Source organism: Lepus europaeus, chromosome 11 (assembly GCF_033115175.1).
Source record: "Lepus europaeus isolate LE1 chromosome 11, mLepTim1.pri, whole genome shotgun sequence".
NCBI lineage: Eukaryota > Metazoa > Chordata > Mammalia > Lagomorpha > Leporidae > Lepus > Lepus europaeus.
In genome coordinates this window covers 69,838,464-69,856,404 of record NC_084837.1, presented here as the reverse complement: position 1 = coordinate 69,856,404, position 17,941 = coordinate 69,838,464, and the positions used below count along the sequence as shown (strand labels likewise).

General features: G+C 37.9%; 2 protein-coding genes across 2 annotated transcripts in view; one reads left to right on the top strand and one right to left on the bottom strand.

Annotated features, from left to right (window-relative positions):
* The window catches only part of MYEF2 (myelin expression factor 2), a 46,210-nt gene extending 33,297 nt beyond the window's left edge, over positions 1–12,913 (top strand). The window contains exon 16 of the mRNA XM_062205861.1: positions 5,835–12,913. Coding sequence (XP_062061845.1) covers positions 5,835–5,998 — 164 coding nt within the window. The 3' untranslated portion in view covers positions 5,999–12,913. The remainder of the gene's footprint in view (positions 1–5,834) is intronic.
* The window catches only part of SLC24A5 (solute carrier family 24 member 5), a 27,390-nt gene continuing 15,976 nt past the window's right edge, over positions 6,528–17,941 (bottom strand). The window contains exons 3-9 of the mRNA XM_062205857.1: positions 14,783–14,866; positions 14,589–14,692; positions 14,149–14,249; positions 12,261–12,544; positions 9,322–9,528; positions 7,381–7,482; positions 6,528–6,907 (exon numbers count right to left, since the gene is read on the bottom strand). Of these exons, the coding sequence (XP_062061841.1) occupies positions 6,585–6,907; positions 7,381–7,482; positions 9,322–9,528; positions 12,261–12,544; positions 14,149–14,249; positions 14,589–14,692; positions 14,783–14,866 (1,205 nt within the window). The 3' untranslated portion in view covers positions 6,528–6,584. The remainder of the gene's footprint in view (positions 6,908–7,380; positions 7,483–9,321; positions 9,529–12,260; positions 12,545–14,148; positions 14,250–14,588; positions 14,693–14,782; positions 14,867–17,941) is intronic.

Genomic DNA, 17,941 nt, shown 5'->3' with positions numbered 1-17,941 from the left:
GTGTCGGTAAATGTACACAGCTGTGGAAATTACCTGGCTGGCATGAACTGAACCAGCCATTTTCCCACCATATCACTTCATTAATGGGTTAATTTATCAGTCTTAGGATTTTATTTGATTTTTTTTCAAGATTTTTTTTTTTAATTTATTTGAGACAGAATTACAGAGAGAGGTAGAAACAGAGAGAGAGAGAGGTCTTCCATCTGCTGGTTCACTCCCCAGATGGCTGCAACGGCCAGAGCTGTGCTGATCCGAAGCCAGAAGCCAGAATCATCTTCTGGGTCTCCCATGTGGGTGTAGGGACCCAAGGACTTGGGCCATCTTCTACTGCTTTCCTAGGCCATAGCAGACAGCTGGATCGGAAGAGGAGCAGCCAGGACTAGAATTGGCGCCCATGTGGGATACCGGTGCTTCAGGCCAGGGCTTTAGCCCTCTGTGCCACAGCACTGGCCCCCAGTCTTAGGATTTTAAAAGAAAAAGGACGGCCAGCGCCGTGACTCACTGGGCTAATCCTTTGCCTGCGGCGCCGGCACTCTGGGTTCTAGTCCCGGTTAGGGCACTGGTTCTAGTCCCGGTTGCTCCTCTTCTAGTCCAGCTCTCTGCTGTGCCCCGGGAAGGCAGTGGAGGATGGCCCAGGTGCTTGGGCCCTGCACCCGCGTGGGAGACCAGGAGGAAGCACCTGGCTCCTGGCTTCGGATCGGCGTAGCTCCGGCTGTGGCGGCCATTTGGGAGGTGAATCAATGGAAGGAAGACCTTTCTCTCTGACACTCTCTCTCTCACTGTCTAACTCTGCCTGTCAAAAAGAAAAAAGGAAGTAATGGGATTTTTTTTTTAACTTGCCACAAGCCACTAATGAGCTCTTTGGCAGTACGAGACAATCGCCACCCCAGCCCCCAAACCCAAGATGAGTAACTATATTCTGTTAGTTAAGAGTCTGTTGGTACTCCATGCATTTCCCTTAAACAGTATCTGCCTGTAAATAACCCCACTGGTAAGCCTCCTTGCTTAGAAAATGTCTCCAGTGATTAACTGTCCTTGATGAAGCAATGAGAAAGGCCGAGAAAATGTTACGTTATGGATTATAGTACTCTCAATACAATATTTTCTCAGTCTTTATTATTCAGGAAAAAAATGTTTTCAGATATCCCCAGATATAGCAAGATGAAAAATAAGTATTTTCCAGTTCTTTGTTCTAAATAGAGTAAACCCCACAAGGTTGTGTTTTGACCCCAGGCTGGTAAGACACATCATTTTTACAGTAAAATAAATGTTTTTATCCCACCTTATGTAATTTCCCAGTGACATGCATTTTCAAGAAGGCTGAGTATAAATAAATTTACTGACTTATATTGAGGTGGAACCCACATTTGTTCAGCATGTGTTAATGGTGGGGTCAAATAGACATAGTCTTTCAAACTCGCTCCCATGTTTCTACGTACCTCAGCCATATTCCGGCCTCTGGCTGAGTAAGATGCAAGCTAGAACACCTTAGAACAGCAGTGGAAAGAAAGACTATTCTCATTTCTTCCTGCTAGAAACCAGGTAAACAAATAGAAATTTAGTCCACGAATTTCCACTATGTAATATTTCTACATCATTATTAGATCTAATTTAAAATTCAAGGAAGGGAAACTTAGTATGTTAACTGCACAGAATGGACGTTTGCGGTAGATTTTATTTATTAAAGCACTTGCTACTTCAAGCATGATTAGTGGAATTTAACTCAAATAACTTAATAGTAAAAATAATTTATGAATAAAATTCATTGATTGAATCACTTATTGTTTATAAAAATAAAACTTTGTTTTTCGTCCCTTATGTCATAATTATGCTTTCTTAAAGTAGAGTGAGTTTGCTTTTTTCTCCCATGGATATGTTAAAGCATCACTTAGCAGATTTTATGGAATCGTTTATTTAGTGATAAATACTTTTAATTTGGTCTTTTTTTTTTTTTTTAAGAGATCTTGTTTATTTGAGAGGTAGAGTTACAAACAGTGAGAGGGAGAGAGAGAGAAAGGTCTTCCATCCGCTGGTTCACTCCTCCAATGGTCACAACAGCTGGAGCTGAGCCCATCCAAAGCCAGGAGCCAGGAGCTTCTTCTGGGTCCCTCATGTGTGTGCAGGGACCCAAGCACTTGGGACATCTTCCACTGCTTTCCCAGGCCATAAGCAGAGAATTGGATCAGAAGAGGAGCAGCCGGAACACAAACCAGTGCTTATATGGGATGCCAGTGCTGCAGGTGGAGGCTTAACCTACTATGCCACAGCGCTGGTTCCCAGGTCTATTTTTACATGTTTTTACATCTGCATTTCCCAGTATATAGTGCATAAGATAGTAATAGGCTTGATTGAGTACAGTAGAAATATTTAACTTTTTATTGCACTATAAGTAATTTTATTACTAGTATACAGGTGTATAGCAATCATATGTTTGACTATTCTATGAAAATGATTTCTCATGACATACTGAAAAGTCATATTTTTCTGAAAACAGCAGTTCTATTTTTGTTTTCTTGGAATCATGTGACACAAGATTGAGTCCTCTCCAGAAGATTTCAGTTGAGGAAGTCCTCAGAGCATGTACAAAGTCAGGCATGTGTGATTTTAATCAATTATTTGATGTCAGCTTTTGTCCCTTCTGAATTATGTATTTTTATTAGGAAAAAACCTAGAAAACTTACAACTCTTTCTGGTTCCATCCTACTGGGATTTTTTTTGACAATCTAAGCATGAAACAGTATCTGCAGAGCGTTCTCTGTATAGCCTGATTGTCCAAACGGTTCGATATTTGGAGTATCTTACAGTGATCTTGTCAGCTGAAAAGCCTTGAGATCATTATGAGAGCAAGAATTTGGAGCTCTGTGTTGTGATTCCTAAACTAAGGGAGACAATTTAAGAGAGGAAAAAAGGAGAGAAATTTGTTTTGAAAGATTAAAAGACAAAATCTGCAAGACATAGTATATTGAAACATTTTCCTTTGAAGTTTTGGAGATTTCTTTCTTGGATGAACCTTATATTTTCTAATAAACTTATTATATGATAATTACATCAAGGAAAACCATAAGTTGGTAGGTAAAATTATACTAAGGACAAATCTTTAACATGAAAGCCCTTGAAAATTCTCCATAGTCCCTTTCAAAAGCACTATCAAGTGCTGCTGTTTACCAAGGTTTGCTTTTTTAATTAAGCTTGCTTTTTTTCAGGTACCAGCATGCATGCTATAGAGAACCCTGGAAATTGTACTGCCTGTATATTTAGAGTTTTTTTTAAAAATATTTTTCCAGTGTCACTTTAGTGATGTTTATTATTTTAGTGTGATTGCTGTGTTTCTTTCTTTTTTATTTTTTTTCATTTTTGCCATTTGTGTTTATTGCTGTTTGGATCTACTTTATTATAATGTAATTTATCTGAGGATTAGTCTGTTTTATAATTTTCAAAACACATTTAAGGACTGCCTATCCTGGCTTGCAAGATTATGGTTTGGCTCATTATGGCATTTATTATCTTAGTTTAATTAACGTTGAATAGGTGAGCAATTGACTACAAATTGGTTTTTGTTTTAAGATTTATGTATTTGAAAGCACAGTTAGAGAGAGAGAGAGAAAATAGAGATCTTCTATCTTCTGGGTTACTGTCCAAATAGCTATAGTGGCTGGGGCTGGGTCAGGCCAAAGCCAGGAGCCCAGAGCTTCTTCCATGTCTCCCACATGGGTGTAGGGGCCCAAACACTTGGGCCATTTTTTGCTGCTTTCCCAGGCATATTAGCAGGGAGCTGGATCAGAAGTGGAACTGCCTGGACTCCAACCGGTGCCTATATGGGATGCTGGCGCTGCAGGTGGCAGTTTACCTTGTATGCCACAATGCTGGTCCTACCAGTTGATTTAAAAAATACAATAGGGTGGTGCATGAAAAAACAAAAGTAGAAAAATGGTCAGGATGTTGCTAATAAAAAAAATCATTCAGATCAAGATTTTAACAAAAAAATTCTTAAATATGCAGTGAGATTAAAAATGTATCTTCTGAAAGGGCTTATGTAATTTTTTGACAGGCCCTCTTTTACCTTTCCCCTTCTTCCTTTATAGAAGTAAATATGTCTGGCTGTCTGATTTGGTTGCCAGACTAAAATTAGCCCATACTGATCTGGCAACTATACTGTTAGATAGATGTCCTCCAGCTTACTTTGTTTTGACATGTACATGTAGGTGGGAGTGAAATGCTGTGGTAAGTAGTCACATGCTAAATTAGGACCTGTTTTTATCGGAAGATCATGCACTCCATTTGCCTGAATATAGTCTCAGCTGTTATTTATCTGCAATTACTAATTCATCTTTTACTCTCCAGAATGCTCTGATTTAGATGATGGATTTTTTTTGTCCACTTTTAATTTTGATACATGATATTGATTTGCTTCAAATACCAGTCTCTAGGGTTAGCAATGGTAATAGTCATATAAGAAATGGTTAAAGCTTCTTTAAGGTTCTTTATGCTATTACCATTACTGTTTATTTTTTGTTTTTTGTTTTTTTTGGACAGGCAGAGTTAGACAGTGGGAGAGAGAGACAGAGAGAGAGAGAGGTCTTCCTTCGGTTGGTTCACCCCCCAAATGGTCGCTACGGCCGGCGCTGCACCGATCCGAAGCCAGGAGCCAGGTGCTTCCTCCTGGTCTCCCATGAAGGTGCAGGGGCCCAAGCACTTGGGCCGTCCTCCACTGCCTTCCTGGGCCACAGCAGAGACCTGGAATGGAAGAGGAGCAACTGGGACAGAATCCGGCGCCCTGACCGGGACTAGAACCCAGGGTGCCGACACCGCAGGCAGAGCATTGGCCAAGTGAGCCGTGCAGCTGGCCACCATTACTGTTTTTACTTTTATTGATTTTAAATCTATGCTGTCTCTTCCATAATAACCCATACATTATTTGGTGCCATTTTTAGAATTTGAGTTCAAATGGTGATATTCAATAGATGACTTTGGCACTGTGGTTGAAAAGCAAAACTATTGGGGTCCTTTATGATCTGGTAAAAATTAAATTCCTGGGAAGTTGCTCTTATTTGCAGGGGACAGAGAAATGAAATGAGGATAAAAGGGAAAGAAAACAGATTAGGGGCTGGCGCCGCGGCTCACTAGGCTAATCCTCCGCCTTGCGGCGCCGGCACACCGGGTTCTAGTCCCGGTCAGGGCGCCGGATTCTGTCCCGGTTGCCCCTCTTCCAGGCCAGCTCTCTGCTGTGGCCAGGGAGTGCAGTGGAGGATGGCCCAAGTCCTTGGGTCCTGCACCCCATGGGAGACCAGGAGAAGCACCTGGCTTCTGCCATCGGATCAGCGCGGTGCGCCGGCTGCAGCGCGCCTACCGCGGCGGCCATTGGAGGGTGAACCAACGGCAAAAGGAAGACCTTTCTCTCTGTCCCTCTCTCTCACTTTCCACTCTGCCTGTCAAAAAAAAAACAGATTAGATAGATCAGGCCATGATCTAAAAATAATTTTGATTGTATGCCTACAATGTTATGGGGCATGGTGAGTTGGTGGCATTTGTGCCAGCTTGCATTGTTACTATAAACTTTCTTCAGAAATTATGAATGAAATATAAATAAAATATATTAAATATTTGGCAAATTTATCTAAGTTCTGATTTTGTATATTCTAATATGTGTGTATACATTACTTTATATGGATTCTATTAGAATGTGAAATGATGACAATGATGGTTATTTGATTTTTAAATCATTAAGGTTCATGTTTTTAAATAAATTACCACTTCATTAGCTGTGAGGAACTTCAAATCTGTACAGTGGAATGGTCTCCCTTTAAACTAGGAATTCTGTCACTTTTATTTTACAGGTCATGTAATGTTTGCAGAAATAAAAATGGAAAATGGAAAGTCAAAAGGCTGTGGGACGGTCAGATTTGACTCCCCAGAATCGGCTGAAAAAGCCTGCAGAATAATGAATGGAATCAAAATCAGCGGCAGAGAAATTGATGTTCGCTTGGATCGTAATGCATAATTTCAAACGAGGGCTGGAACATTCCTGCATCTGTTTTGCCGAATCTTCTAGTAAAAGTCATTTTTTAAGTAATACTGTATGCTTACAAAAGCTGTAAAAATGAACTTTAAATTCCCACCAGCTTTTAACAAGATAATGTTAAAAAATACTGTGATTTTTGTTAATCTCCAGTTTGGGTTTTTAAAGGACAGCAAGTCTGGTCATTCAGTTTAAATGAATGGTTACACTGTTTTTAATGAAATAAGTCATCTTCTTGTTATTGTTTCAAGTACTACATAGTGGGATTTATTTGTTCTAGTTTCTCCGAATTTTACCAACTTATTGTAAGGTAACGTGTAGACGGTTGTTTCAAAATTTCTGCTTTATAATATGTAATTGTCCATGAAATGAAAGGGCTCAGACAAAATTAGGATGTGATTTTTGTTGGTTTTAAATTGCTTTTCTTTGGTGGAAAAAGAATTACTGTAAGTAAGGTTTAGATTCTAAAGTTCATGATGCTTTTTATTTGACTTAAATGAAGAAATGAATTTTTCATTCTCTGTTCTTTGGAACCATTTACATTTTCCGCATAACACTATTAATAATATCAACCTCCACAGCCCCTTATTTTATTGTTTCCAATAATTCCAAGTTCATGTAGAACTGACAATATAGCAAGCCCCAAGTATAATACTAGGCAGACAACTCCTAATTTCCTATCTAGTTTCCACCCATTGAAGTGAATTGCTAAAAAAAGAAAAATAATTGAAATGTTGAGAGAGATGGTTATGTAAGTTAGTCCTCTGCTGTTCACCTCAACAGGAGTTAATGGATTTATAAACACAGTTTTAATAAACCATGGAACACCTAGGCATAGCATATCAAACACATTGGATCCCACGATGTTAGACATAGCCATATCTCCTTGACCTGCAAAAGAAGCATGTTGTCAAAATGTGCATACCAATGCTGTATTTTATTAATAATCTTCATAAGAAAAGAACACTGGATGCTCTTTGTTGTTGATTGCTTTTGGAAAGTTGTTATTAGAGCAAAAGTCTTAATTTGTAATTTAAAATTCTTCTTGGGTTAGTATTTAAAGTCTTAACATTTATTTAATAATTATTTATTAAACCATTTTTTTTTTCATAAGTATGTAGCTTACTCATTGCTTTTCATTCTAATTTACCATGGTTAGTTATTTAATACATGTTTCAGATGACTTCTTGGGGGATTAGAACGAGTGAAATTAACCTGCTATTAAATAGTATACTTCAGCTACTTTTTTTTTTTCATTCAAAGTATGTTACTGAGGGAGAAATATTTTGAAAGCTACCTTTACATAGTGTATTTCAGTCAGGCTTGAAGAATGGGCTTTGCAGACTGAGGGTCCTAGATCTTACCTTTTCTTGCAACCAACACACTTGCAACTGTGTCTGGTATGCTTGTTCCTGCTGCTAATAAAGTGAGGCCCATTACTGTGTCTGGAATTTCTAGTGTTTCTCCTGCAATAAACATAGATTTTATAAGTTATGAACCTTAAAGATCCAGTTAACACTCTGCAGGTATTTTAGATGTTTTTTTCTTGAATAAAAATGAAGTAAGCAGTTAGGTTTCAGGCTAAGCCAAATAATTTGAATCAGGTTGGAAATTTGGGGAACCCAGGTAGCACAGATTTTTAATGACAAGTATTTAAAAGCTAAAATTCTACCCCCGAAAAGTCCCCCTATTTGTATCTTTAGTGAATTTATACTTGCTGTTTTCAGGGCTGTTGCTTAGTAGATGCTAATGACATAGGTCATCTCCTCATGTGAAATTTAAGTAGAATTAAAGGAAATTATTTCTAGTATTTTTAAAGCTATAATTGTATTAACATGTACACATTTTTTTTAAAGTCCTACCTTAGTAATACACCTTTATTTACTGTTTCTTTGGCAAAGTCCATAAATCTTTGAGGAAAACATGACCTATTTGTTTTCTATTTGAGCCTTTTTAACATATGGTCCCAATTTATTAATACTTTTGTTTAATTTGATGTCTGTTCAACATTTTTCAGAAATGTATTCATTATGGGAAACAGAACCAGAGGAAGGTTAAAAAAAAAAAAAACCATAAAAGGACATGTAACTACTCTTTTAATGTTGTAATTGGTAACTTGATTTAGAATCCTTCCATTTTTCTTTCCTTTATTTTTCTTAAAATGTCAAAAGAACTTAATTAGAATGTAGCTTACTTATTGCATGCTTCTCTGTTGATACTGGAATTGGTTGTTAATTTTTGTTACTTTGCTAGAGTTCATATGGACATAAATAACACTAATACTTATCATCTTGGGGGCTGTTCTGTGATCTATTGCTTGACTTTGCTCTCTTCATATTTTCCTGGTATCAAATGTGTTCTGACTTAAAGTTAGGATAGATTTAACATGCAAACTAATGGGATTTCAAAAACATCTTCCTCACCAAAAAAATGCAAAAAGAAAAAGATATTGTGTTCTTTGGTAGCAAACTATTGAAATGCTTATGTTTTAATTTGGGAAAAGCTAGGGTTAGCAAATTTCTTTTTTGTGTGTGAAGGACCAGATAGTAATTATTTAGGCTTAATAGCCTTTATAGCCTCTTTTGCAGTTATTCAGCTCTGCCAATGCCGTGTGAAAGCAGTCATAGATAATATGTAAATAAGTGGCCCTATGTGTGCAGTAAAACTTCAATATTAAAAATAGGCCAGGTGATTTGGGCACACAAGCCATAGTTTGTTTATTTCATGTAAGTCAATGTAGCTTAATCTTTTTGGGAGAAATTTCTGATTTTTTTGCCTATATTTGATTTTTCAGTTGGGGAATAGAGTGAATAATAGCCAGGCAGTATAGTTAAATTTTAGCCATGCACATAGTAGAAATCTAAAGTGAAACTTTATTTTAAACCCTTTTCACTCATATCATACTATAGAGTACAACCAGTTAAACATGAGCACACATTGTTTTCCCAAAACACTGATTCCCTGTCTATTTTTCACAATTCAATATAAAGAATCTATTGTGGACTCCTATGCAATGTGATTTAATTATTCATATTAGCATGAAGGAAGCCATCCTGTGAATTTAATTCCATTTATAAGGTGATCCCTTGAATTATACCCTAGTCTGTATAATAGTGAGAATACAGCTGATATATGCAACTGAAAACTCTTGTTATATTAATATTTAATCTTTTTGTAAGTAGTCCTAATCTTTAGGCTTGCTGAAAAAATTTGCTCCCTAGCTATGTTATTTTAAGAACACATGCAATTTTTTCTTATAAAATTGTTTTATTTTTAAATTATACTATTGTATTTTAAATACATACCTGTTATTGTGACCATCCAAACCAGTATATATGTAAATGCAGATATCCATAATGCTGACATGAGAAAGGTTATCATAAAGTAGTTTCTCCAAAATTTTCTTCTACAATCTGGTGTGGTTAGAAAAAGTAATGTAATAATAGGAAGTGATAATACCCAAAAAATTCTTTTTACGTCTGCTTCAGGCATGCTGAAAACACTTGGTGGATCTGTTGTGAAAAAAATAAACAATTTTGAGTTTTCTCAAATGGCCGATTAAGTTAGAACTGCCCATTTAGATGCTATATTGAAATAAATTAGCTGTATAAGTTTTTAAAAGGCTATTTAAAACATTTGAATACGTCATTACTGATATTGCTGGCAAAAAGAAGCTAATTGAAACTCCAGGGCAGTAAGACTTAACACTCAGCATTTCTTGATTTGGGGCTTTCAATCCATCATACTGTCTTGGGCCACTCACTAAGTATGTTATTGTGTTTATGAAGTGACAATTTGAAATCTCTTGGTTTTCTGCACCATGGATTGGTTTCAGTAACTTTGTGCTTATGCAATTAACCTGGTTTCTGCCCCAACTACTCCAATTGCCTCCGCTTTCCAATACTGATGATGCTTCCGGCCTGCTTTATGTATCTGACAATACGTACTTAGAAAATATAAAATAATTACAGCACAATGTTTTTATAAAGTTGCACATTCCTTGCAAATTCTTATTGTGATTTTTTTGGCCTATTTCTTTGATTCTTTTTATTTACTAAATTCACACTTAATGATTTTTGAAAAAAATCTTAAAAAAATAGACCTAGGATACCATCTATAATCCAGTTTATAAAACTTGGTTGTCTTATTCAGTTTGTTTTAAGTTAGTGGAAGACCAGTATAACAACATATTGGACAAAAATGAGAGTTCACTTTAAAATTGTTTGAAATTTGTATTGCATTTACAAATAACATGAGTCACACTACAGCTAATTGCAGTAAAAATAAACTTTTTATAAAAAAGGTTGCCAAGCCTCAACCAGTGCACCATTAAGTAATATTACATATATTTTTAATGTAATACAAGACTTAGACTGGCTCTTTTGAGTGTCTTGTTATAAAACTTAAGAGATGCTTGCCCCTCAAACCTGAAAAACTAGAAGCTATAAGATGTGTAACAATGGAAAAATGTCATGATTAAATTGCTTTAAGTAGTGAATTAGAATAATTTCTCTTCCTAATGCACATAACTAAAGCTAGGATCTATTTTATAGGATCATTTATCAAAAAGGAACATATAAAATTATATTTCTGGCTGTAGCTGAATTTGACTTTCTATGGAACATACTTAAATAAGTATTTTGCAATTGCTTTAAACATGTCTAAATCTCACTGGTTTTCTTCTTTCCTTCAAACCAGCCCCTTTGCCTAAATTCCCAGTTTTTCTGTTATTTTCCCACCTTCTCAATCAAGATCAAAGCACTGGGGTTGTATTTGCTCTTTTTTCTGGCTGAATATTGTGCCTCAGTTGCTAAGTCTTGATTCTTTCTCTGTGTTTTCTCACATCTGTTCTAGTTCATTCACACTGTCTTCATTTTGTCCAGACATCTAGTCAGCTTGTCAGCTGTAATAATTTAGTGCTTCTGTGAACATCATTTCAAGGAAATATTTCTGAAGTACAAATCTCCTAATTTCCCTCCTCACTAATCTTCCAAGTTTATTACAGTAGCATTAAAAACTCTTCCTGCTTTCCTCTGCTCCCTTACAATATTTATAATCATACAGGTTGAGCATCCCTAATCCAAAATCAGAAATACCGCCACGTCTGAAGCTTTCTGAGTACTGGCAGGACACCGCAAGTGGAAAATTCCAACCTGACCTCACGCGATGGGTCAAAGTCAAAACACAGGCACAATAAAATTATTATATAGAATTGCCTTCTGTGCATACGACATATATGAAACAAATGCATTTTATTTAGACTTCGTCCTATCCATAAGATACCACAATAGGTATATGCAAATCTTTCCAAATCCCCAAATATTTCTGATCCCAAGCATTTCGGGTAATGGATACTCTACTGTGCTCCAGTTATGCTACTACATGAACAAGTCTTTGGCTTATGTTGTTTCCTGGGCTTCAATTCATAGAATATACTCTTAGCTCTGCATCACTTATATAATAAAGATTTCACTAGCTGTTTAACATCTTATAGTTAAAGTCTTACCTGTTCTCTTTTCTGTAAAATCATCCTTATCAAGTTTTTTTTTTTTTTTTTTGACAGGCAGAGTGGACAGTGTGGTTCACCCTCCAGTGGCCGCCGCGGTAGGCGCGCTGCGGCCGGCGTACCGCGCTGATCTGATGGCAGGAGCCAGGTGCTTCTGGTCTCCCGTGGGGTGCAGGGCCCAAGCACTTGGGCCATCCTCCACTGCACTCCCTGGCCACAGCAGAGAGCTGGCCTGGAAGAGGGGCAACCGGGACAGGATCGGTGCCCCGACTGGGACTAGAACCCGGTGTGCCGGCGCCGTGAGCGGAGGATTAGCCTATTGAGCCTCGGCGCTGGCCCCTTATCAAGTTTTATACCATCTGTCCCATTTATGAACTATAGATATATTTTATTTCTGAATCTCTTTATAGTACTTAGACCTTAACATTTTAGTTTTTTTCCCTTGCCATACCAGAAGCACCTTAAGGGTAGAGGCTCTTTCTTTAATATCGGCATCCCCAGTGTCTTTTACATAATAAATCGTAGTGAGTAGCAGTACTTGCTGAATTGAAGTGGGATTCTCTTTTTTTTTTTTTTTTTTCTCCCAAAGAAACCTTTTATTTAATGAGTACAAATTTCCTAAGTACAACTTTAGGAATATAGTGATACTTCCCAGCATATCCTCCCTCCCACCCCCAACTGATGTGGGATTCTTAACATTTCAAATGAATAGACTTAATAATAGGATATAGTTATTACCTTCAGAACCCTGACTAAGACCATGTAGACTTATGGAAAGCTGGGAATAGCCAGAATCTTCATGAAAAATTCCACTTTCAGTTCTTGATTGCCGACGACTGAATGGTTGACCTTCCTCTTCCCATCCCATCAGTGGCTGCTGTTCAGTTCTCTCCTCCATAGCTTTAGCAAGACAGGTGCAGCAAGAACTGCATTTCTTTACTATATATTGGTTAATTTTATTGTCAAAACATAGCACCAAAACATACAATCCATATATCAAAAGGAGTAAAGTCCCTTCATACCTATAAATTAAAGAGAGATTTGTGTTTTTCAGTTAGCAAAATTCATTTTAGAGTTAATAGCTTTTAGGCAGCATCTGCTTAATTTTCTAATAAAGACATTAAAACGATCAAATGAAGACTTCTACATATTTGTGTTTTGTAGACTTGTCCAAACTGGAGTATAACATTGTCAGTTTTTTCATAAAAGACTGATACTTCTTTCTATATAAAATATTATAAATATCTTCATTTGTAGATTCCTTCCAACTGGCAGGCATAAGACTGCCTTGAAAGTAACCTTTGGGGGTTTTCAAAATAAAACTAATGAATAGTGATGGCATTTGCCACCTCAGTTCACTGGCATAATTAGTGCCTAACACTGTGTGATAGTTAGAAAAGAATGTAGTACCTATTCACTCACTTTCCAATATGGAATTTTTTATAAAATATTCAGAATGTGTTAGATTTTGTCTGGGGCCTTTCAGTTTTCTATGTAGAGATTTTTGGGTGATTTTAATATAGGTGCATTTGCTTGCATTCACAAGAGAACTAAAGTTGCCTCTAAAATTACCTCTTAGGTATCAAAAACTATTTCCTGGTATTCTGGTTTCCTACTTAAAGAACTGTAATTAGCTAACACAAGATCCCTAATTCTTGCATTTACCTTTTATTAATAGCCAGTAAATCTCTACTACAACTCAAAGAACAGAGTTCCTGATTTTCCTAGTGGAGGAAGCATTAGCTTGGACACTTTGACTGTTACAGTCCCTGACAGACAACTGCTGAATTCCAGAAGGATTCCTGCTATACCAATGCAATGTTTTTTGTTTTTGAAGACCGACTGGATGTCAGGGAGATTGATTTTAAAATTCTCTGTGCTAGATTTTATTTCTTGATAGCAGGTATGATGCAGTGCTGTTAAGTTGTAGTGTTCCAACATACACATTTACATTGTTTTCATGTCCTGGAAGTTCCTATGATGCCTAACATAGTCATAAATACCTAGTGGATGCCTGGTGCTTACTAGTTGAAAAGGTTTATCCACTCACTAACCCTTTTTTCATTTTCTTGTACAAACTGGGCACAGGGAGATTATGGGAAAGCAAACAAGTTTTAATAGTGACGCTTAAATATTATTGGTTCTTAAAGAAGGCTACAGTAACTCCTGCTAACCAAGAAACAGAAGTATTTGGAGGGATTTAATGGGAATTCTTTTACTTTCTCCATCATCTTTTTCCAATATTTTGTGACCATGACCACTTATCATCAAAGCAAGGTAAGCAATAGCCCAGTAAAAGAAAGAAACAAACAAGAAAACCAAACAACTCTTCAGGCTTTAATGGACAACGAAAGTTGGCAAATTCTGAATAGGCAGCCAGGATGGAAGGACAAGTGTTAGTCTCCAGTGACCAGTGACAAAGAGGAGAAGCTGGCAGGTGACTAGAAAAAAATCACTAAGTTGTGAGAAGAACCCAACAAGTGATTGTGATGAGGAAGTTGCTTCAGAGACCCCTTAGAATATGGTGTGGAAGTAGTAACATTTCTGGAACAAAAAATACTGAGCCATCAATTTAGTAAAGTCCTCTCTAATTGTTTTACATAAGAGTAAAATTATTTCAACTTACCAGTAAACTTGGTTGTCAAATATTATGCCAAAAATGGCTGCTACACTAATGGCATATGCTGCACAGTCTCTGAATAGGGGCCAACGTGATAGTGTTGAAACCTGTAAGATGACAGTTTACTGTTTCCATTACAGGGTAAGTCATTCAAGTACAATGCTTAGTACAATACTAAAATTGTATGTTTGTAGTTAAATATTGTTACCTTTTTCATATTGCTTAGAGAAAAAAGAAAATTGTGTTTCTGAACCTATGCTGACTTTCATAAATTTGACAAAGAGCTGTTAGTGGGTTAACCTTTAAATTGAATATATGTTGTTTTTCTACTAATTAATAAATTTGATTGAACATGTTTACTAGTGCTTTGTTGTTCCTCCCAGACTGTAACAAGTACTTTTAGACTTTACCAAGACAATAACTCTTGTTGAATAAAGTTTTCTTACCACATTAGATAGCAAACCACAGGCTGCACAGATGCCAAGGAGATTATAAATTGCAGATCCAAGGATAGTGCTAATGCCAATATCTCCTTTTGTGATAAAAACACCTGTGAGCAAGACAGTAGTGGCAAATTTAATTTTAATTTCAAGAAAATAAAATCACATAATGTAAGTAAAACATAAGAAGCAATATTTACCTAGGAAAGCCGTAACTAATTCAGGAGCTGAACTACCCGCTGCCATGAAAGTTGCACCTGCAACATCCTGAGACAATCCAAGAGCTGAAGATAAATGAAATTATTGTTATACCTGATAAAGTAACAAATGAAAGAGTGTATATTTATACCTTAATACAGTATATATTCAAAACCATTCCTTCACATAACACTAGTATTGACTTAAGCTGGAAAAATAAAACATGCAGGTTATTACATAGAGGAATCCAGTGTCTTGGTTTATTAATAAATCCATTAATGTTTCTCTGTAAAGGGTAAAGAAGCCAACTAAAGGGGTACTTCAAAAAGTTCATGAAAGATAGAATTCTTAAAAAAAAAAAAAAAAAACCCTGGGAATACATTTAAGGAAATGAAAACATTCGGCAATGAAAACTCTAAATCTCTGATGAGATTGACTAACAGGACATAAAGAAATGAAAAGATACCCTGTGGGAGCCGCTGCTGTGGCACAGCAGGTAAAAATCGCTGCCTGCAGTGCAGGCATCCCGTATGGGTGCCAGTTTGTGTCCTGGCTGCTCCACTTCTGATCCAGCTCTCTGCTATGGCTTGTGGCCCAAGTCCTTGGGCACCTGTACCTGTGTGGGAGAGCCAGAAGAAGCTCCTGGCTCCTGGCTTCAGAGCGGCTTAGCTCTGGCCATTGTGGCCATCTGGGGGAGTGAACCAACAGAAGGAAGACTCTATCTCTGCCTCTCTGTAACTCTTGTCTTTACAAATCTTTATTTTTTAAAGGCAGAGTGGACAGTGAGAGAGAGAGACAGAGAGAAAGGTCTTCATTTTCCGTTGGTTCACCTCCCAATGGCCGCTGCCACCTGTGTGCTCCGGCCAGCGCACCGCGCTGATCCGAAGCCAGGAGCCAGGTGCTTCTCCTGCTCCCATGCGGGTGCAGGGCCCAAACACTTGGGCCATCCTCCACTGCCTTCCTGGGCCACAGCAGAGAGCTGGCCTGGAAGAGGAGTGACCGGGACAGAATCCGGCACCCCGACCGGGACTAGAACCCGGTGTGCATTTTCAAATCTTAAAAAAAATTTTAAAAAGGTATCTTGTGTTCATTGATTGGAAGAATCAATATCAAAATTTGCATACCCAGTGTGATGTAAAGACTCAATACAATCCCTATCAAAATCATAATGGTATTTTTCACAGAGCTAGAAAAACATTACTAAAATTTGTATGCAACCATGAAAAATCCCAAGTGGGACTGTGTTTGTGGTGTAGCAGGTTAAGCAACCACCTGTAAGGCTGGCATCCAGTATGGGCACTGGTGAGTCTTGGCTGCTCCACTTCCAATCCAGCTCCCTGCTAATGCACCTGGGAAAGCAGCAGATGGCCCAAGTGCTTGGGCCCTTGCATCCATATGGGAAATCATGATAAGGCTCCTGACTCCTGGCTTCTGGCTTTAGCCTGGTCCACACCTGGCCTTTTAAGCCATTTGAGGAGTGAACCAGCAAATGGAATATTTGCTTGCTCATTTTCTATAATCTGCCTTTTAAATATATAAATAAATCTTAAAAAAAAAAAAACAAGTAGCCAAAGCAATCTTAAGCAAAAAGAACAACAACAAAAATAATAAACGATGCTGGGAAAGCAGTAGAAAATGCTCCTCTTCTGATCCAGCTCTCTGCTATGGCCTGGGAAAGCAGAAGAAGATGGACCAAGTCCTTGGGCCCCTGCACCCATGTAAGAGACCTGGAAGAAGCTCCTGGCTCCTGGCTTCGGACTGGCGCAGCTCCGGCCATTGCGGCCAACTGGGGAGTGAACCATCAGATGGAAGACCTCTCTGTCTCTACCTCTCTCTGTAACTCTGTCTTTCAAATAAATAAAATAAATATTAAAAAACTAAGATATTTTAAAAAATGCATAGCAACCTTATCCATTAAAAAAAAGAGTGCACAGCAAAGCAAACAACAGAATGAATAAACAATCTCTGGAATGGGAGAAAATATATGCAATCTATTACATCTGACAAGAGGTTAATATCCAGAATATCTGAATAACTCAATAGCAAATGGGCAATAGATAATAAAATGCTGTTTCTCAAAGGAAGACAAAATGGCCAGCAGGTACATGAAGAAACGCTCAGCATCGCTAATCATTAGGAAAATGCAAATCAAAACCACGGTGAAATATCCCCTCACTCCTCTAAGAGTGACTATTTTCAAAAATAAGATATCAGGTGTAGGTGAGGATGCGGGGGAGAGGGAACATTTGCACACTGTTGGTGGGAATGTAAATTAGTACAGCCATGGCAGAAACCAGCATGGAGATTCCTCAAAAGACTAAAAACAGATGTACCATATGATCCGCCAATCTCGTTACTGGGTATATATCCAAGGGAAATGAAATCTCTCGAAGACATCTGAAGTCCCCTGTTTATAGCAGCACTATTCACAACAGCCGGGAAACCATCTCAGTGTCCAGCCAATGAAGAATGGGTAAGAGAAATATGGTACATGCACACAATGGAATACAAGTCAGAAGAATGTTGAAATCTTGTCATTTGCAATAACATGGACAGAATGAGGTCATTATTTTAAGTGAAATAATCTAAGCATAGAAAGACAAATATCACATGATCTATATGTGGACGCTTAAAAAAACAGGTGATCTGGGACCTTTGCTGTGGCTTAGCGGGTAAAGCTGCTGCCTGCAGTGTTGACATCCCATATGGGCGCCGGTTTGAGACCCGGCTGCTCCACTTCCCATCCAGCTCTCTGCTATGGCCTGGGAAAGCAGTGGAAGATGGCCCAAGTCCTTGGGCCCCTGCACCCACGTGGGAGACCGGAAGGAAGCTCCTGGCTCCTGGTTCAGATCAGTGCAGCTCCAGCCGTTGCGGCCAATTGGGGAGTGAATCAGCGGATGGAAGGCCTCTCTCTCTCTGAATCTCCTTCTCTCTCTGTGTGTAACTCTTTTAGATAAATCTTTTTTTTTTTTTTAAAAAAAAAGGTGATCTTATAGAAATTAAAAATATAACTGTGTTACCAGAAGCGGTAGGGCAATGGACAGGGAGGGTTTTGGAAACGTTGACTGATGGGTACTAGCTAGATAAGAGTCAAAGATCTGGGGTTCTATTGCCCCGTAGGGCGAATATAATATAGTATCAATGTACTGTGTATTTCTCTA